Source organism: Ambystoma mexicanum, chromosome 12, assembly GCF_040938575.1.
Source record: "Ambystoma mexicanum isolate Mex_15411 chromosome 12, UKY_AmexF1_1, whole genome shotgun sequence".
Classification (NCBI taxonomy): domain Eukaryota; kingdom Metazoa; phylum Chordata; class Amphibia; order Caudata; family Ambystomatidae; genus Ambystoma; species Ambystoma mexicanum.
Window position 1 is genome coordinate 610,999,761 of NC_090936.1, and position 21,876 is coordinate 611,021,636.

Sequence of the window (21,876 nt, forward strand, 5' to 3'; positions counted from 1 at the left end):
GAGGATATAGGGCTGCCCACCTTAGATGACCTAGAACGCGCATGTCTAGACGCCCCCATCTCCTCGGACGAACTGGAGGCGGTGATCCAACACCTGCCCACATGTGAAGTGCCCGGGTCGGATAGGTTACCCAGTGAGTTTTAGAAAACGTATAAGCAGGAGCTACTCCAGCCGCTGCTGGCCATGTTTAATGAAGCTATGAGCAGGGGGAACTGCCGGCGTCCCTCCGTGAGGCAGTGATCATCCCGCTTCTGAAACCAGGCAAGCCGGACGTGGAATGTGGGTCCTATAGGCCCTTGTCCGTGCTCAATCGGGATAGCAAAATACTCAGGCAGTCCTAGCCAACAGACTAAAGAGGGTAATTGGCAAGTTGATACACCCAGACGAAACAGGTTATGTCCCCGGTAGAAATATCACAGACAACCACAGGAGGCTGCACCATATCATTGATCAAACCGAGGGAGAGTCGTGCGAGTTGGCTATCGTGTCGCTGGATGCAGTTAAAGCCTTTGACTCAGTGCGGTGGCCATGGTTGAAAGCAACCCTGAAAGGATACGGAATGGGACCAGGATATATCCAATGGGTCCAGATGTTATATAGCTCCTCGATTGCGAGAGTTAAAACAGGAACCATAACTTCAGATAAATGGCAACTCAGTAGGGGGACCAGACGGGGATGCCCCTGGTCACCCATGTTATACATTCTGGCATTAGAGCCGCTGGCAATATGCCTGCGGCAACAATACGGGGAGGTGGGGATTCGTACGATGGGGGGGGGGGGCACACCTGATATCACTGTATGCAGATGATATGCTCCTCTACTTGCGCTACCCGGAGGAAAACCTGCTATATGTGCTGGAGGTGATGGATCGCTATGCCACCCTCTCTGGCATATCGGTGAACCCCGTGAAGTCTAGTTTGTTCCCCTTGGGAAGGTATAAGAGTACCCCATTGGAGAGGCTACCCATCCTGTAGATACCCTGGCAGACCGTGACATTCCGGTATCTGGGCGTAAACATTTACCATAGGATAGAGACAGAGCACAAACACAATACAGAGAAAGCAATTGAGGGAATTAAGAATAGCATGGTGTTCTGGTCTAGATTACCCCTAGCCATGATGGGGAGAGCAGCTCTGCTCAAAATGGTGGTTTTGCCCAGACTCTTTTTTTTTGTGAATGTCCCGTACTTGATCCCAGACGCTTTTTTGTGAGACTTCATGGCATGTGCAGGAGCTTCATATGGGGCAACTCCAGGTATAGGGTGGCCCTGTTGAAACTACAGAACACATGTGATAAGGGGGGCATAAACCTGCCGAATTTTGAACTGTATTACTTGGCGGGACAGCTGTTGTATGTGGCTAGGTGGTTGTCTGCATAGGACTCGGCAGAAGCTAGGCTTTTGCAAGGTGATTCGGCTCCATACTTTCTGAGAGAGGCAATGTGGCTGCATAAATCTAAATTGGCGGGGATGGGGAGACTATTGGAGTTGGGCTGGGAAGTCTGGCGCAGAGCATGGAGAACGGTGGGTGACCCAGATCCGCTTTCCCAGCAGTTCCTGCTGGTGGTGCTATGCTGGGATGACTCCCAACTGTTCAAAGTGGTCCGCAGATACTGGGAACCGGTGGGCCTAGCCACCCTTGGAGATTTATGGCAGGAAGGGGAGGCACTGGGATTTCAGAGACTGCAGGAGGAGACAGGGGTGCATGAAGGCCAATACATTACTTATATCAGGCTCATGAAATGGGTGAGGGAGAGGTGGCCTGAGACGGCGCTAGCGGAAGAACCTGATGCCACCATGGAAATGATGTATGATGTCTCAGAGGGTGGGCATGAGATATCCAGGATATATGAGCTCCTGAGAGCAAAGGCAGGGAAGGAGCTGCTCCAGCTGAGGCATGACTGGGAGGAGGTAGGAGAACCCATGACAGAGGGACAGTGGGATAGAGCTCAAAGGTACCATAAAAAGGTGTCCCGGAATGCGAAACTGCAGCAGATCCAGCTGTATGTCACCCATAGAGCTTATTTGACCCCCGGAAGAATAGCTAGGTTTGGAGGCTCGGCTATACAGAAATGCCCCCGGTGCAGGGAGGAGGAAGCGGGGCTGCTGCACATGTTCTGGGCTTGCCCTGAGGTGCAGAGATTCTGGGAAGAAATAAAGACGAGAATGGCGAGTGGGGGAGTGGTGCTTGACGTGAGGTCTGCTTGGGCATGCATGTTTGGGAGTTTCCCCAGGCCATGTACTTCAAAGCATATCAGTAAGATGAAGGACCTGGCCTATATCTTGGCCAAGCGTAGAATTGCAATGTGTTGGAAAGCGGCCCATAGGCCTAGAGTGGAGACATGGTGGGGCGGACCTCTTGAAATGGGCAGATGCAAAAACTGCGGTATGGTTTGAAGCTGTCACCGGGGGGGAGAGGAGGAAGTGGGCCCCCTGATAGCCTGGAGGTAGCTGGTGACCTCAATGGCAAACCCCCACCAGGCCATTCATGAAACAGAAGATTCAGACGAGTCGATAAGCACTGAGATTCCTGAAAATGCTCAGTAGATGGCACGGATGAGATGCCTCAAGTTTGTGGGGAGGGAAGGGGGGAGGACGGAGAAAAACACTGTATAATGATGTTTTGATACTGATTATGAACGTCCTAAAAAGTTGTAATGTTTGGTGTGTTTGTTTAAAATAATAAAAATTGTTTTAAAAAAAACTATTGAAATTTCTCTAACAATTACAATTTTAGATTTAAAAAAATGTATTGATGGTTTCATAATAGTTTTAATCTATTTGTATTGTATAATGTTGTCTTTTGTTAAATTTCTTTTTGATGAAGATTGTTTTAATTTGTACGTGTTATTGCTGTTTTTAAATGTGTGAAAGGTTTTGCTGTTGAATCCAAAACACATTAAATAAATAAAGGAGAACCCAAAGGGTTCCAAGCAATACTGCCCATAACAAGCTGTGTGCTGCAAAAGTCAAACGCAGATGTCGTAAGATATATGTAGGAAAGTAGACTCGATAGTGAAGGTAAAACACGGAGAACACAGTTCCAAAAGACAGAGCCCATAAGAATGAATGAATGAATGAATGAATGAATGAATGAATGAATGAATGAGTGGAAAAAGTTTCCACTCATTCAGGATAGAAAGAAAAGGTTCCAGAAGTCCAGCTGGGGGTCTCACTAGGAGAGGGGATAAGCATAAAAATGATAAATCTACTTAACCGTTCACAATGTCATGTAGCTGCCTTGTGACATACATCTGCAAGTTAGGGGGATTTGTGTGCTTTGCATACTGCGAAGTGGTTCTAGCTTTATGAAAATATTACACCAGGTGGCATGCTTTGTGCTGCTTCTAAAATGCATTCTCTTCACCAGGTACAACACAGCTGGTCTGAAATTTGGGAAAGTCGATATTGGACGCTACTCTGATGTCAGCACCAGGTAATTTGGTTAATCCTCTATCATTGCTCCATATTCTGTCACCTTATCAATTATTCCTCTTGTCTGTCCTGTCCTTTCTTGCCCCCCATCTGCTAAATTTCCTTCATCTCCTCTTGCTCTTTGGCCTGCTCTCTCACTACACTGTCGTTTGCTCGCTTGCGCTCTCCTTGTGCCGGCACTCTCCTTGCGTGCACCCGCTCACTCTCCTTGTGCCCGCCCCACTCACTCTCCTTGGGTTCGCCCTCAAAACGCACTGCGATTCCCTACCGCGCTTCCACTCCTTCAACCCATAACTCCTGGCACTTCGGTTCTAACAATGACTCGGTTCTCATTATCTTCTTTAGTTTTCTGTCATCTCGCCTCCTCCCTTCTCTTTTCTTGACCACACTTTCTCTACTGTCTGGTTTCTTCCTACTCTCTCGTCTCCTCATGTGCCATTTTATCCCCATTCCATCTCACCCTCTGGTTCTGGAAGTCTCCCCTTCAATCATTCTTTATCCAGCCTCTTTATCACCCACCTCCACTTTCGAACTTGTTCTGCCTTCATTCCCAAGTCATGCAAGTCTTTTCTCAGTTTCTGATGTCATTTCTATCCTCATCCCGCTACCATCTCTCTCTACCTCCTCTAGCTCTCATGCCCTCTTTATATCGTTCCTCTCCCATGTCTCACCTCTTGGGACTTTTTTTGTCTCCTTCCTCCCCATCTCATCTATTTACTCTTCCCATCTCCTCTTATCTCGTTAGCCCCTTTTCCATGTCTTCTCTTTGTGTCCTCTTCTTTCTGTTCTGTATTTTCGCTATTGCGGCCTCTTCTGTCTTCTGTTCCATGAAGTCCCATTCTGCGCCCCTTTGCCATTTCCAATGTCTTCCCATTCCTTCTCTCTCAAATCTTCTCTGCATCTCCCGTCTCTTCCCCATCCTATTCCCTCTCCCTTAGCCCTTTTGTGCTAAATCTGTTTCCTGAACAGGTATAATGTCAGCACATCTCCACTCACAAAGCAGCTCCCTACACTGATCCTTTTCCAGGGAGGGAAGGAAGTACTGCGGAGGCCTCAGGTTGACAAGAAAGGAAGGGCTGTGTCCTGGAGTTTCTCTGAAGTAAGTGGGTGTGCTGGAATTGAATTGGGGGCGGGGGAGGGGGGGGTAGTCCTGTAATCCACTAGTTAAGTGTACTCCATTCTGTACATGCCCTCTGTCTAGCCTTCTTGATGTCCTCTCTCCTAGGTATGTGCTTTCTTATTAGTAGACGCTCTCCGATTTAGTGTTTATTATTTAAGTACTGTTGGACCAAATGTTTGGGCCGTCTGGACACTTAGTAACATTGGTGAAAACACCCATGTGTAGGATGGAACTAAGACGTTTTGTGTGAGATGTTCCTTTGTTAAATTAATGTAATGACTACTATGTGCCTAGTCCATATCCCTTCTCCATGTTCATGTGATGCGCTTGGGCTGAAGGCCCGAAATGGCCTGGTCATTTTTGCTTTTTCCTTCAGCTTGTTGACCTGTTTGAGTCCCTGTTAGGAAAGATTTTTGTGCTGCTTTCCCTCCGTAAACATCTATGGAAACCTGCCCTTCCCCCCGCCAATGTTGCTGTTTAGAACCTGTCCTGACATTGGAGGGAAGTGAACCCTTTTTTACTAAACTTGCCTTGCTAAGTTAATCTGTTTTTGGGGCACTGATCAGTTCCTATGGTTATCGGTGAGGTGTGGTAAGGATACCTTTTGAGCAAACCCTCTGCTTTCCTTTTCCAAAGTGTTGGTATAGGTTTGTGGCCTGATGTGGGAGCTGGGACTGTGGTTCCAGTCCACATCCTGCCTGAAGTGTCTGTTGGGCAGATGTGGTGGCTGGATGCTGTCCATGATTGGGCAGCCCCTACCTGTTTGAATTGTGCAGATCCTTACCATTGGTGGGCTTGAGGACGATTTCAGCTCGAATCCTGGAAAAAGAGTACCTTTACAACCATTCACCAGTTAGTCATTGGAGCAATTAGCTAAGATTTTCTTTTTGCTTTCCCTCCATAGTTTTCTACAGAACACCATTCTTTTTGCTTTTTCATCCTGACCTGCCCATTTGAAGGGAAGTAAACCCTCCAGCTTCACTTCCCTTTTGCTTATTTGTTATGGGGAAAATGACTAGTCCTTCAGACTCTCCATAATGGGAAACCTTTTTTGAATTCTTGTATTTTTACATTGCACACAGCATTTCACAGTGTAGTGTAATGGGGATATTTTTACACTTACATTTTTAGCTACTTTTATATGTGCTTGAAAATAACTGGTGGCAGCAGTTTTACAGATTTAGCTTTATTTTATATGTTCACGTTTGCTTTTACGGATGCGAAACTAGTAGTTGTCCCTGATTGGACAACTACTGGCTGTTTGAATGGTGCAGAGCCTTTCCATTGGTGGAAGCTCCAGCTTTGCATAAAAGGACTCCTCCTTCAGCCATTCTTTAGATCTACGTTGGAGCCAAGAATCCTTTGAAGAAGAGCAGCCTGTTGACGACCCAAGGACAACTTCTGCAGTGGACCAGCACCCCCTCCATTGATTGGCACGGTGAACCTCTGCTGCTCTGCCTGATCTCAGAAGACCCTTGTTGGTGCTTCGACCCTTGGACTTGCGGGATCAACTAGTCTTCATGCCTTCTCGAGGTTGCATCCCCCAAGAGCGTGTCGGTGGACTGACAAGCTCCCTCGTGGGCTACCTCGCCAGAGTCGTTGCCATTCAGCGCACAAGCCCGGAACGTGGGTGTTTGCCAGCCTGTGCCGCAAGTCGCCTTCCCCTGAAGCTTCAGCTATCTAGCATCGAGGGAACTTGTCTAAGAGTTTTTTTTATTCTTGTCTGTAAGGACGCCCGTCGTCGAAGTCTGTATTTCTTCATCTTGCAGTTAAACCAGACCAGAAGAGCACTCAAACCTGCAACTCATGGGCACCTCTCACCCGGATAAACAGAAGACTGCCAGCAACCCCCCCAACCAATCTCAACATACCCTTGTGACCCCTGGGGAAATCTGGTGGGGTTAAGTATATCAGTGCTTGTCCCCTCGCCGAATGATCCCAACCCCTGTCCTTGATAGATCATTGGGTGCAAAGCACTTTGTCCCCCTTCTCACTCTTAACTTTTTAAAATAGTTTGGCACTCTCCCGAATCACCAACACAAGCCCATTGCATCCCTGTAGAGAATACCTTCCTGAGAGAAACCTTATATTGGAACCTTTGACTTTTGGGCACTAGGCCCCCCCATACATCTTAGGGCTGGACTTCTTTAGTGAAGGAAATTGTACTTGTGACTCGTTCTAATAATGCGTACCTACATCTGAGTACTTGCCTTTCCCTGTCATCCTGGCTCTCTCTCCTTCACAATTGGTTGGGAACGCCTGGATCACCAGGCGGGCCGAAACAGCTGGCTGAAAAAGATAGCTGTCACGAGTTTTAGAAGGGGAATGGGCTATGTCATGCGTGCGTCCGTCCGTGCGCCGGTTCCCACCTTACCCTCACGTCACCAATGGTCCACACCCAGTTCCTGTTTTTCTGCCTACTGGGGGGATGGGAATTTTTTGCTGCACTGCAACTCCCTTTTCGGGGCGCTCCTTTGGCTGTCCACCCCTTTTTTACTAGTGATTCGTTCTTTAATTTTTTTTTAGTTTGTGGTGCCTCCCTCGATGCATGCTGTATGCGACAGGCTTCAAGCAGTGTATCCGTTACCGGAAGCATTTTTCAGCAGCCAATCCCCACCATGCCTGCGTCTGCTGTCCGGGTATACATCACCCAGTGAGTGCCTGCATATTTTGCTGTGGAATTCACCCGAGGGCTCTGCGGGCTCATCTTCTCTCCATGTCCGAGCTGGGACGAGTACTGAAGGCGACCGAGGACTTAATTCGGAACTGGAGGGAGAACGATATCGGTAAGAGGGGGACTATACCTTCAGGTGAGGTACTAGTTTCGGCACCGGCTGTCGTTACCCAAGGGAAGACTGCCTCCTCAGTTCCGGAGTCTTCATGAGACCGTTCAGGGGGAAACCCCTGGCCTATTCACCTGAAAGTACCTCCGGGTGCGAATGGGTCACAGAAGACCGACCCCGTACCAGAAGATTTATTTACTCCGGACAAAATAACAACGGTACAGGCAAAACCCTCTATTGCCTCGGTACACCGAACAGGGAAAGGTACGTACAAAGATGCTTGCGGCGCCAGGGTTGATTGGGTCCATTCTGATTCCCCTGTAGCGGACAAAGCCAATTTGGCTTCTGCACATAAAACTTCTGGTACTTCGGTACAGAAAGAGAACGTTTTACCCTCAACTATTGCAGTTGAGCTTGCAAGCTCCTCGATACCGAGGAAATCTCATAAGGGGCATAAGCACTCTCAATCAAGAACTAGTCCGGTACCGCATTCGTCACAAAAACACAAACTAAAGAGCTCTACGATGGCGTCTGTCTCAGGCTCGGTACCGGAGAGCCAGAAAGACAATTCAACTTTAATTTCTGACTTGGAAGACTTTGACGCTTCCAAATTTTTTAGTGTTCCACTAGAACAATTGTTGAGCACTCCTGCGAGAGCTCACACTCCTCACATTTTGCCTACATTTTCTCCTCAGTCTGAGTACAATTTGGGTGAACCTGCACTAGTGCCATCACAACCTGCACCCCAACTGGTTCTTAACAACATTCAGGTGCCTAGACTGGTGGTGTTGAACATTTACAATCCTAGCCTACTGCTTAATAGGGCTGATTCTTCTACTTCTCCTATCAGATTGGAAGAACCTCTACCCAGCCCTTCCCAAATGGCTAACAACATCACTAACACTGTGCTGGAAACTATGCTTTCTGAGCCCTTCTTGAAGGTCTTGGCTCAACGCATCAAGGAATCCTGTGTCTCCCCTATACTGTACAATATATTTACCAAGCCCCTTTTTCGATCTGGATCATCTAGGTATCACCTACACTAATTATGCAGATGATACCCAGATCCTCCTTCCGCTTTCTGGAGATTATGGGAAGGATTTGGCCTTGGTGAATAGAGTGTACATCATCCAGGCATGGATGGCCACACACGGTCTATGCCTGAATGATGATAAAACTGAACTTATCACCTTGGGCACCACTGCCAGCCTAAAGAAATTAAGCCCGGCCTACTCATCGTTCATGATTGATGGCAACACTATTAGGGTGGGGACATGAAGTTAAAACATTGGGCTTCTACCTGGATTCCAATTTCTCCTTCAATAGACAGGTGAACTCACTAGCCTCCTCCACGGCCTAAACGTGCAAATTGATCCACGCAGCCAAACCTTTTCTATCTGATACCAGCTGCTTGACCCTTGCCAGAGCCCTTACTGTCCTGTCTGGATTACTGCAATGCTCTTTATCTTGGGTCCCCCAAAGCCACCATTAGTAAACTACAAATTCTCCACAATAACGCACTTAGAGCGGCTCTGGGCAGCTCTAGAAGAGAACATATCTCAGTATACAGCCAACAGAACAACTGGATCCCCATCAAAGATAAAATCTCCCTAAAAACTGCTTCACTCACCCACAAGGCCCTCAATAACGCCGCCCCTATCTACCTGATTGACAGATTCCACAGACAGACCTCTCCGAGACCGACAAGAACAGCATACAAAGACTGCCTCTCCGTCCCCAATTACAAACGCTCCACCATAGGAGGCAACAGCTTCCCAGTGAAAGCGGCTAAGCTGTGGAACTCCCTACCACCTACTCTCAGAATGGACCTACCCTACCAAAATTTGCGATCCAAGATTATCTCCTGGCTGAAGACGCAAGTACTCTAAACACATCAAGGCTAAGTCTTGTACCCCCTTCTACCATCCGGATATACTGTACTCACATATGTTGACCTGTATATATGTATAGATTCCTTTGCTATTATCATCTTGTGTATTTGTGTATGTATGTAGTATTACTATTGCAACTAAGCTTCACAAATTCTTGTAATTGCTGCGCCTTGTTATCCTAGGGTATTCTGGCGCATTACAAATAATAAACAAAGGAAAAAATTTCACCAGTACTACCTCAAGGATCGGTTCCAAAAGAACCTACTCCCGACCCTTTACCAGTCCCATTGGACAATGTGGACCCTGTTCCTCCACCCAAAAAAAACAGAAAATGTCAAAGGACACTGACTCAGATTCAGCAGGACATCACTCATCCACCCTCTAAAGTGTTCCATGACATTGTCACTAAAGCCAGGCAGGCTTTTGAAATCCTCCCAAAGGATAAGCCTGAAACGGCTGGTATTTTTGGGAAACTGCCATCACAGATGTCTAGGGTTCCACTGCCCATGGAATTGTCGGTCATAGAGCAAGCTCTAGCTCATCGGGGAAAACCTCATTCTGATACCCACATCTCCAAGCCCCTCGATAATAAATACAAGGTGCCGAAGGACGAACCCTTCATACTCGTGGGAAATCTTCCAGCTCAATCAGCAGTAGTCTCTGCTGCCCTTAGCATAAAGGGTAAAGGCCCTTCTCCATCTCCTGCGCTTGCCAAAAATGCAAAAGCATGGGCGACCCAAGGTAAGAAGTCTTACTCCACCTCTACCTTAGAACTTAGGCACATTAACACTGCTACAGTTCTGGCGGGATTTAATATACTTTTTAAACCTTTATTTAACTTGATTGACATTGCAATACAGAGAACGAGCATTATCTGGTATATTGGGAATCAACAGTTTGACCAAACAGGGTCAGAAACAGGCATCCCATACAGCGAAATTCAGTGAACAGAGGTAAAGACCAGGCGGCCGTAATTAATTCAATCTTGCTGATAGGGAGAGGGGGGGAGAGGAGTACTGCTGTCGCCATCAGACCCCAGGGAAAGCAGGTAGGAACGAAAAGGTAGCCAAATGTTATTCGGTCTGCTCGGCAATGACTGTAGCACCGACCAGTGCTCTTCAGTGTCTGAGGCCCAGGTTGCTGCGTGCAGCCATTGCTCTACAGTAGGGGCAGCTGGGCGTAGCCAGAGGAGTAGACTACAGCGAGTCGCTCATAGCCTACAAAGGCCCGCTAGCTTCCTGTAGCAGCGGCAGAGGTGAGGAAACACATGAAACAAACAGGTCCTAGGATTGGTTCAATTGTACAGTCCAACATGATTGACATTGCATTACAAACTCCCCTCCAAAAGGTTGCAACCTTAAGACAGGACCAGATCATGTGAATGTGTACCCTGCAGCATCATAGCTGCATCTAGGGCAACTAGAAGAGTGTTCCCCTGACATACAATGCAATCTAGCTTGTGTATAGTGGTAACGATGCAATACCTTAAATTAGATCAGCCAGAATCTTGAATTCAGGGACACCTCAAGAGTAAGACTACACATGGACTCCCAGATCTCATTGGTTATGTTGATTCCCTAGGTCTCTGCTCCAGGCTTCGCAGGGCCTCTCGAGTGGTCGACATGGCCGCTCCTGTATGAGTCTATACAGTCTGGATACCGCCTCACGGGTCAGTGCGGCGCTCATAATCCTTGTCAGCAATCGATCGTCGGGAGGAAATGAGGGGAATTCTGCCAGTTGCACTTAAGTCTTCAGCGCAAGCCAGCATATTAGAGCCATCTAGTGGGGAGCAACTTCACAGAATCGGGTAAATCGTGCCACTCTATGAATGACCCCTCAACGAAAACATCACACAGAAGCCTCAATCCAGCTGTCGTCCAACTACTCACGGTTGCTCTGACCATTGAGGGGGCACCCGGCAGGCAGTTCCAGAGGGGGAAGTCGCCATGAAATGGGTTGGGAACACCAATCTGTTTCCAGAATCTGTCCCAAGCAAATATAGTGCCCCCCCCATGGGGTCAGTGGCTTCCAGGTGGCGAATCACAGGGGGGAGAATCAGGGAACAAACGTCTCGGTGTTCAGCCGCCTGGTGCTCCAGTTTGATGTGAGGAGGAGTACTAAGAGGATCAAACCAAAACGCAGCAAAGTGAGCCTGGGCTGTCATCCAGTACCCCTCAAAGTTGGGAGCAGATATTCCCCCTTCGACATATGGTCTTGCCAGCTTGTCCCACTTCAGCCGGACTACGCCTGAGTGCCAGACAAAGCTGTTGATTGCCAAAGTAAGTTTCTTGAAGAACTTGGTCCCCGGCCAAAGCAGGACATTAAAGAATCTGTATAGGAGTTGTGAAGCACAACCATTTTGAGGAGTGCGACATGTCCCGCCACTGTAATTGGTAATCTGGACCAGCCCGTCCGCTTCTGCTTAAGTGGTCCGCATAGAGCAAGATGATCTCAGGTGCTTGTCTGATTCTCACGCCTCTGTGGCCATGCCTCTGGCAAATCCTCTCAGCCAGAGGTTCTATAGCCACAGTGTGATGCTGGAAATGCATTGTAGGGACCGGGCCTCCCTGTCCTTGTCCTGTAGTCCTTTTTCATTTGCGTTCTGTATTGTTTTCTGCCCAGGAGTCCATATGGGACTCCTGGCAGTGCAGCTCTTCCTGTTTTTTTAGTTTGGTGTACAGACCCATGTGATACCCTTATGGCACCCATGGGTGGGGGTGCAACTCTGTGCCCCTAGTGTATGTTTTTGGGCACCTGTGTGTGGCCCACCGAGCAGGGTATGGGCTGGTGGCAGCTCCATGCTGTATTTGAGAGGTGCTCTGATTATCCTCCATTTTGGGATACCCTGGCCCTGCCATTGGAATCAGTTGATTCCTGATTGGAAACAAGATGGCCCCTTTGGCCTCTTGCTTTCTATTGCCTGTAACCTTGTTTTCCCAAAGTCCTGGTAAGCCCTGACTCTGTCCCTTCCCCCTGACTGGCTGTTGGGTGGAAGTTCCATATATGGTGTTGTTGTGAAGTCCAGGCCAGACAGGCTGGAGCCTTCCCAGTGAATGTATGTGGTGGGTACACTCTGTGGGTGGGACCTGGGTGAATGGAGTGTGTGACCAATATGTACTTCTTGTTTTGGATGTCTGGTTTCTGGTGTTTGACACAATGACTGAGACAGCCCTGCCCGAAACTGGTATGAATGTAGTGTGTAGTGTTGAACGGCTGGGTACTGGTCCCAATACACATTCCTTGTGAGTGTCTGAGATGGAGGAGACTGGCCTGAATGCACAAAATGCCTGATTGGCTGACTGACTTCATGAATGCCCTTATGTAGGATTGGCTGCTGAGTGTGACCCAGCAGTGTGGATAAAAGACAGAATAGTATATCTGGGGACCTTTCACCACTGGAAATTGTTCAGAAGCAGGAGTTGAAACTAACATTGAAACTGAAGCAGAATCTCAAAGCCGAGCCTGAAGAAGGTTGACTGCTGTCTCACTTCGCCAAAATCTGAAAGCCGTCGAGACTGATCCAAGAGAGGACCTGGTTAGGCGCCCTCTTCCCGTGCTCCGAGGGACCATCGAGCACTGCGAACCTTCGCCAAAGCGCCCTGGAAGTCAGACCCTCGAAAGGCTGCCGACCGGAGACTGGATGTTACGCTCAACTGGTATCCACGGGGACGCCACCCAGCCCTGGTTGGATGATTTGCACTCTCGAACCCTCTCCCGGCCCCTTGGTAAGGCCTCTTGTTAAAGATGGGTCTGCAATATAGGCGAGCTGGATTCAATACCAGATTGTCTTTGTTTTCCCACCTCCCTTGGTCTCAACTCCTTCCTCCCCCTTGGGCCTTCTCCTCACCTTTAATATTGTAAGAGGTGGATTTTCCGTCCTGCTCCTCGTGGCAGGGGCGCGTAGATGTGGGGGGCCAGCAGCGACCAAGTTACTTCACTGTTGCAAGACCCCCTGTGGGAATCCAGGCCTGCTGCGACTCCGTAGGTTTGCTTCTTTACAGTCGTTATATTCAGTTCTTATGTTCCTCTTAGTTCGAATAATAATATCTTGCTTCTTTCCTTTTAGGTATGGAGAGGTATTTTGGTGTTGTCATGCAGTTTGAAGATGAGCATGGGCCGGTAGGCGAAAGCGCGATGTGCGCGATGCTGTTCGGTGAGTAATGCACGATGCGCAGCACTGTTTCGCCTTTTATATTGCTAACCTGTGTCTTTTCTCTCCTTGCAGGTTGCGATGTTCCTCGCTGAGCGCCGTAATGTTCCAGAAATGATACTGACCAGGAGATGACTACCCAGGTAAGAATTGTCTGGCTTTCTTCATTCAGGAGGAAACGTGAGTAAAAGCTTAATAATGCTGTCTTTCTTTCTCCTCTTTCCAGGTTATGGTATTCCAGGATGCATGCAGTGCCGGATGATGGAGTTCGTACCTTCAGGTGAGTGGAACTGAAGTCAGCGATGGATTGAAGACAGGATACTGTTCCAGGTAAGTTTCGTAGTGTTCTGTCTCTCTCTGCAGGTCCTTGGTTTCAGGTAAGCTGGCATGAAAGAACTGGACACGGTGAGTGTTACGCTACCCACAGCAGAATAACGCAAAGCATGTTCTTCTGTTTGGGTGTGGTTTAAATAGTCTCAGGTAAAGTAGTCCAGGTAAAATAGCCCCAGGCCTACCACACCCAAAGTAGTCTAGGAAAAGTAGTCCCAGGCCTGCCGCACCCAAAAGACTAGACCGCATAGCTCAGTTCCTTGTAACTGAGCTATGTGTATGCCTCCATGTTGGCTGAAGCCCCCCCCCCCCCCCCAAGTTAAATCGTGCCAAGTAAATAGTCCCATTCTAATGCTGGTCTTCATGATGGTCATGAACCTGGCGTCAAAGGCGCCAGGACTGACTCCAAGAGAGTCTTGGATGAGGGTTTAAGGCTGACTTGCCAGTCAGGGCCAGGGGCAAGGGTCATGACACTGGAACCGCCGAGGAGAACGAAGATCAGCACCAGACATTCCGTCCACCATAGTCGACCAGGGTTCGCAAGTTTGCTGTAACCGCTGGAGGCCCATCTAAGCCGTGTTCCCCAGAGGAGAGGACTGCTTGACGCTGAGCCACGGACGACCGAAGCCGCACACTCCTTTGCCTAAGACTTTTGATTCACGGACACGCTCGTCCGCACCGCTGCCCACCTTATCCCGCCGGAGAAGGCCAGGCCGGTGGGTTTCCCGCCACCCAACAACAGTAGAGACGCCGGGCGACTCGACGCCCTTGCTGGGCCACAGTTCTTCATAAACTCTTTGCAGTCCTGAACTATCGTCATCGAGGTGCCACGCACACTGCTTCCTTGCAGGGCGCCTTCGCTTCATCGACGACGAGCACCGCTGGGACCAAAGCTGCCGCATCGACGCAGAGTTCACTTTCTTCGTGGGATCTTGACGATCCGTGGCTCCAGCTTTAAAGGGAGCCGCTCAAGAAGGATCCTTCGACGACCCGACGTCCAACTCTGCTATTCCAGGTACATTGGGGTGGTAGAAACATTATAGAAGGAAATAAGAATTATAGAACAGTATATGGACTGGGCTTGTGATATATCTTTACTTTACAGGTTGCCCAGGTGGGGGGGGGGGATCTCCACACAGAACTGTGTCTAGGTAACGGGCCAGTATTCTGCCAATTGTTCTAACCAACTGCTTTCCTCCTATGTCTATTGTTGGTTGCCTTTTATTAAGTGATCTGTGTGACATTTCACCAGAGTATAGTTGATGATCTTTAATGAGATCTGATAATAATTGTGGTACCACTTTAGAACTCTATATAATTGCCATTGTAGATTTTCCGAGCACAAAGTGAGTTATTGTGATAGTGTACATAACCTTGAACTTAATTATATAAAGACTGTGTTTTAACTAATACACTGTGTGGACATTCCTTTGTGGGGGCTTGGGGATTACACTGTACTTAAGAACCAACCTGCATCACCTCCTGAGAAGCTAAACCTTGATTGCTCGACCACGTACCAATAATAGAGAATCTTGGCTGGGGTCCTCTGTGCCTCTCCTCTGCCATATAGAGAGCAGAAGTACAGACCCCGCCCCCTCCAGTCCTTACACACCGCAAATATCAGAGGAGAGAAAAGGCAGCCCTGTCTAATCCCCCTAGCAATCTCAAATTGGGCAGATGGAAGGCCACCCTTGCTGGCCCCGGCCACCGGGGAGGCATACAACAGCTTCTCCCATGACAGAAAGCGAGGACCGAAGTTACTTCTCTCCATTACGGCCCACAGGAACCGACAGGTGACTGATTCGAAGGCCTTCTGCATGTCCAATATCGCTGCCACTGCCCGGTATCCGGAATCGATCCTGGACATAATATTGAAGAGGCATCTTCGATTAAGCGCTGTGGAGCGCCCTGGAATGAATCTGGCTTGGTTCGGGTGAATGATAGGTCATATACAGGGCCAGCCGTAGGGCCAGAACCATGGCAAAGATTTTGATAACACTATTTATCAGCGACAGGGGCCAGTAAAGATCCACATTGAGTGGGAGATTTATCGGGCTTCAACAGGACAGAGATGATTGCCTCACGAAGTGACGGGGGGGGAGCATATGCCTCCTCCCAGGCGGCGGAGAGATGAGGTGCTAGGCACCCCTTGTAACACTTAAAAAAATCAGTAGTGAGGCCGTCTGAGCCAGGGGCCTTTCCCGCAGAGAGTGAGTCAATAGCTCCCAGTATCTCCTTGGTAGTCATGGGACGATCCAGGAATTCTCTGGCCTCGTCAGATAGCACTGAAACATGGAAGTCATCTAGCAATGCGCTGATATCAGAGGGGGAGGCCCACATCGTGAGTAGCATAAAGTGATTCATAAAGACGCGAAACTCCCTGTTAATCTCAAGTGCCGTATGAGCCAGGGTTCCGTCCAGCTTCTCAGTTAGGGGAATGTGGTGCGTGCCGTTTTCTTGTCGCACCAGTCTGACCATAAACCTGCTGGATTGCTCTCCCTCCCGTAACGTCGGGCTGACTGAGGTTCGTCAAGGAACTTGCGCTCCTGGTCTGCATGGTCTGTGAACATGTCCAGGGCATCTCCAATCTCGCTAAGAGTAGTAGTAGAGGGGGATGAGGCATACACCGATTTGAGTTGGGCTAGCAGGTGTTTGCTCTCGCAAATGGACTAATGTATGGCTTTGAAGATCCCAGTCCCTTTTGCAAGGGCAACTCCACGGATGTACGCTTTAAAGGCTTACCACAGGGTGGCCTGCGAGCGGACAATACCTGTATTGATAGCAAAAAATGTCTCAATAGTTGTTCCAAGCTCGGACTCGAAACCCGAATCGAGTAATGCGTCCGGCTTGTGTCTCCATGAGCGTGCCATGCAGCCTCCAGCATCTCAGCTCAGAGACACCGTGATCGGGGAATGATCAGAAAATGTCCTGGGCAGGATCGACACCCGTTCCACCCGGCCCACCCGGCCCACAGGAGTATTGGATAGAAGCCACCGGTCGATCCACGAGTGAGAATCATGTACAGTGAAATAGAATTTCCCGAAAAAGGATGAAGCACTCTCTAAGCATCGACCACGCGCAGGGAGGCCTGCGGCTCTAGAATGGTTTTATCAACCCTAGTCAGCTGACTGGGTCTGGAGCCGGATCTGTCCAAGTCCCCACCCCAGAGTATAGGGCCCAAGGGGAATTGTGTCAGTAAAGAGACGAGTTGTGAGTAAAATTCTGGATCATCTGTATTTGGCCCATAAATATTAGGAGGATCACCTACCTGTCCGACAGTGAACCATGTATAAGAACATAGCGCCCCTGGGGGCCTATATGTGACTATGTGAGAAAATCAGAGGGACTTATGCACCAGGGTCATCACGCCGCGGCTTTGAGTGGAGTATGTGTTATAGTAACGCTGTGTGCCCCATGGCTTGGCGAACCTGTCGCAGCTGCCTGTGAGTGCATCTCTCTTGTAAGAACAGGACCCGTGCACTGTCGTTCAGCCGAACGCTGTACTTTGTGCATCTTGGTGAGATTGCCCAACCCCCTGATATTCCAGCTCATGAACACTGGCCCCTCAACTGCCATCAAGACGGTAGTCAACCATCAGCTGTAGTTTGGGGTAGACCAACAAGAATGAGACCATGGTGCGCCCAAATCAGAGATCATTTTCAGCACTTCCCATTTTTTAAAACTTTTGTCCCATCCCTCTCTCCTCTACCCCCACCCCTCCCAATCAGGAGTGAAACCCCAGTTCAACATTCAACCAAAATAACAACAATTGCAGCTCTGCATGGGGGCTGAGCGCTAGCCCAGGGCGACCTCAGCACAGGCGTAAGACGTAGATAAGCATAATATGGTGCACATATCAGGATAATCCAAGCGACTTTGCAGGAAACATAAGTGGAGCCCTCCTGCAGACAGACGGACTAAGACCTATTTTAAGGAGGATCAGGGAAGGTCCACATAGTGCAATAAGAATTATCAGCTTAGCCGTGGAAGTGCTGATTAGGGAACTTGGAGGCCTCCTCTGGGATGGTGGTGAAGACCCTGTCCGTTTGTTGGATTCTCAACTTTGCTGGGTATAACATGGAGTAATTAACTCCTAGCTCCCGGAGGCATTTCTTGGTGGCCATAAAAGACTTGCGCTCCTGTTGGACAGCAACAGAGAAATCAGGATATAGATGAATCCTGGCAGAGCCAAGTGGTAACTCCGCCTTGGCTCTGGCCGCGTGTAAAAGCACTTCGAGGGGATTGGGTCCTCCGACGTATTCCATATCTATGACAGTAATCACCACAGCTGCGCTGCTTCGGAAAATCTTCGGCTCCTGCGTCGATGACGTCGATACGCCACCCTCGAGGACTTCCTCCGACGGCCGACATCACTGGACGTTATAAGTAGGACGAACGACGCCCGTAGCCTCCGATCCGTTTTTTCCGCGAACGTGTTCGCTTCGGAGATCTCGGAGTGCCTCGACTCTTTGGAGTTCCTGTTCTTTCTCGGTTCTTCTAACTTGTTTCGTATTGTGAAGTCTATCTTCCTGAAGATGTCTACCTCGTCTTCCACACCGCGTCCTGGCTTTAAGAAGTGTGGGGACTGTGGGTCCAAGATGTCGGTTACGGACTCGCACAACGCCTGCTTCTGTTGCCTCGGGGAGGCCCATGACACGGATGACTGTGTCGACTGCCAGTCACTCACGTCAAAAGCCTTGCGGGAGCGCAAGAAGTTATCGATAGGTAAGCTGTCTAAGCCACGGAAGTAGAGGTCAGCTGAGCTTTCGACGGACGGTTCGAGAGTCGACTCTCGGCGTCGGAAGTCCAGTGGTTTCGGTCCCGGAGTCGGTCCCGCCACTCCTCTGCCTCTTCGAGGCACTCCCGGAAGCGCCGTCATCGGTTGCCTTCCCCGTCCTCTTCCGAGGACTCCACCCGTCGGTGTGTCGCTTAACCCACCAAGCATGCGATGCCGGAGGAATGGGCTTCCTTCGGGAAGAAAATGTTGACGATTCTCGAATCGCAGGGTACTGGTCCGTCCGCGCCTCCGAGTGGGGTCGGTCGTGATCGGTCGAGGGACACCGCTCGCACGCCTTCAGGCTCGGGTGGTCGTCACGATTCGCGGGAGAGGTCCCGCTCGGACAAGGGGAATCGTTCTCGACATGCCCGTTTCAGGTCCCGGTCCTCGACGCGTTCGAGGTGTCTTCAAGGTAGACGTCGCCGCCGGTGGCGCCAAGGTCGTAAACGGACTCTTTCGAGGCCCCGCCTTCGAAGAAGTCGTTGGCGCCCCAGCTCTCGAGAGATGCGCTCGGGGCCCCGGCCTCGAGGACTGTCGGCGCCATCGATGCTGTCAGCGCCGCGTTCGGCGTCAACGCCGATTCACTCGAGGCTGTTTCGACAGGGGTTCCCCGGGGCTCGGTGGAACCGCCTAGAAAGGCTCTGGCAAAGGCCAAGCATGGATTTGTTCCGCATTCTGTGCCTTCTTTCCTCCAGCTTGAGTTTATTTCGGAGGTGGATGAGGGCTCTGATGGCATGGTTCCGGACACGGTACCGGACGAGATTTTCTCCGGCCATAGCCAAATTGAAGACCTGCGTCAATCCCTGCACGATACCAGTGGGCTGGACACCTCTCTGGAGGTGGAGTTTTGTAGGCCTGAGCCTGGCACTCATGCCAATTCCTCGTACCGGTGCCTTATGTCCAGGGTCACCGAGTACTTGGGATGGTCTGCTCCCCCAGGGGATTTTCTTCAGGATGACCTTACGGATATGCTCGACCAATGTCCACCAACTGACCCGGTACTGCCGTTCCATATGGCTCTACAGAGGAGGGTGGCGGCGGCTTGGACTGCTCCGGAAAGTCTTCCGGCAGTGGGCAAGTCTTTGCCGCGAAAATACCGCCCAGCCAGTAGCGACCCCTGCTACTTGACCAAGCACCCCACTCCGGAGAGTTTGGCATCGTATCCTACCATCCCTCCTGATTTGGACGACAAGCGTTTTGACGGCTGGGCGAAGAAAGTGTTTTTTTCAGTGGGTATGACGCTTCAGGCGGCCAACTCCGTATGTGCCTTGTCACGTTTCATGCGCAAACTGTGGAACTGTTTTTCCTTAGCGGCTGAACATATTCCCGAAGGGGATGAACGGGATGGTTTCCTTGCCATGGTTCGGGATGGTAAGGACGCCATGTGTGAGGCCGCTCAGTCGGGTTTGGACATGGCAGATTGCGTCAGATGGTCCATGGCGGCGAGCACCGTGATACGCAGGTTTGCGTGGTTGCGGAAGTTGGGGTTTGCTCCTGATGTGCAGGCCCGGATCCTCAACATGCCCTTTGACGAGGAACATCTTTTTGGCAGCAAGGCTGACGAGAGCCTTGAGAGGTTGCAGACCTCCAAAGCTGCAGCAAAGTCGTTGGTGTAGCGAGACGCTGACCCGAACTGGACTGCTACCGTTTCTTCTATCGTGAGGCGCAGGGCCCGGAAGATGCTCTGGACGGGGCCTCCGAATTTGGATTGCCTGGCTTGTAGAGTAAGTTTTCTGCAGGTGGAAGAAAAGGGATTGATTACCAACTGGGGTGGATATGTGTTCCCACCAATCTCCCGTTTCTCACTCTTCTTGACCCCCAACTTGGTTTCTGCGAGCTCTCACCTTAGGTATTGTAAAGATGAGCTCTCCATCCTGCTTCAGGTGCAGGGGTGCGTAGGATCCAGTTACGTCACTGGATGGGAAATAGTTGAGAACACTGTGTCCTTTCGTCTCTCCTGCGGTAGCCGTAAATATGAGTGTCTTTTCTCCACAGGAGCCGGGGCCCAGAAACCTAAAGCAGGTAAGTCTCTTGGTGAGTATTTGTTCTCCGTGCTTAGTTAGTGCTCACCATGTATTCCTCTTATGCAGGTGCTGGGATGTAGCTGGCGTCGTGGCCGCGGTGGAGGAAGGTAAGTGAAAGAAAAGCGACTGCTTACTTCTAATAATTGTCTTTTACTGCTTACAGGTGCCGAGATGCTGCCGGCGACACAGCCGCTGTCGCGCGTGATGAAGCACGGAAGTAAGTGGAAGAAATGTGGCCGCTTTAGAGCGGGCACCTCTAATGACTGTCTTTTTCTGTTTTTCAGGTGCCGAGATGCTGCCGGCGTCGTGGCTGCGGTGGAGTTCAGCGAGGCCACGGATGGGTAAGGCAAGGCGGCGCGGCTGCGAGCGTTTGAGAGCGCTTCTAATCTTGTACCTTTCCTTTGCAGGATCGTCGGAGGTAGGATTGCTGAGGCCGGATTCCGGTAAGTATAATTTCTAATGCTCGCCTTCTCTTTTCTTGTCTGTTTGCAGGTGTTCCGGGTGCTGGCGGGCGTGTCAGGAGCCAGGATGCAGGAGCCGACTCGTTGAGCGTCCTGCTGCTGATGCAGAATAACGCGAAGCACGTGTATTCCATCAGGCGTGGTTTAAATAGCAGAGAAGTGCTTCAGGTGTGTGTTCTTCCACCGGCCCCACCCAGGTAAGAAAAGAGTTCCTGAATAGAGGAAATAGTTCCTCCCAGCCCTGATGGCTGGGGACTTCAGCCAGACTGGATTGTTCTGGGTAAGTATGCAGCATGGTCTGCCTCAGTTAAGTCCACCCAAGCATTATTACAATTTATCAATAGGAGCCCGGCGCCTATGGCTCCGGGACTGCAGTCCTTTATGAGCCTGGCGCCAAAGGCGCCAGGACACAGTCCAAAGGGCCCCTGTAGGGGTCTGCTGGGTCTGGAGATGTGGAAGAAGGGTCTGCTTCCGGGGGCGCTGGGCCAGTCCTGGCTCCTCTGGAGTAGTGCTCATGACAGCTGGGCGCTGCAGTTCGCCAACCTCCGCCTTTTCGACCTAGGGGACAGCAATGATGGGGAGGTTCCTTTCGTTATTACTCGTCCTTTGGTAAAGCGAGAGGAGCTGCCAGTCAAAGGGGCCACCGTAGGAGTGCCAGAGGTAGTAAACAAGGTACTCGAGGTGCCAAGGCTGCTCGGGCTGTTGTCTCTTTGCCCTCAGGCAACGCCGCTGCAGCTCAGTCATGAGGCCATGTCCCATGGTTCGCCCGTTGGGGGAAGGCTGGTGCAGCATCTTGCAGAGTGGCGCGCCATTACTTCAGATGTGTGGGTTCTGGGGATCATAACCCACAGCTACTGTCTTCCTTTCCGGCAGAGGCCTCAAGACAATCCACCGGGGAATCTCTCT

General features: G+C 50.2%; 1 protein-coding gene across 1 annotated transcript in view; it reads left to right on the plus strand.

The window, feature by feature from the left end:
• The window catches only part of TMX2 (thioredoxin related transmembrane protein 2), a 403,380-nt gene that overhangs the window by 353,690 nt on the left and 27,814 nt on the right, over positions 1-21,876 (plus strand). Inside the window, exons 6-7 of the mRNA XM_069629028.1 lie at positions 3,369-3,434; positions 4,403-4,532. Of these exons, the coding sequence (XP_069485129.1) occupies positions 3,369-3,434; positions 4,403-4,532 (196 nt within the window). The remainder of the gene's footprint in view (positions 1-3,368; positions 3,435-4,402; positions 4,533-21,876) is intronic.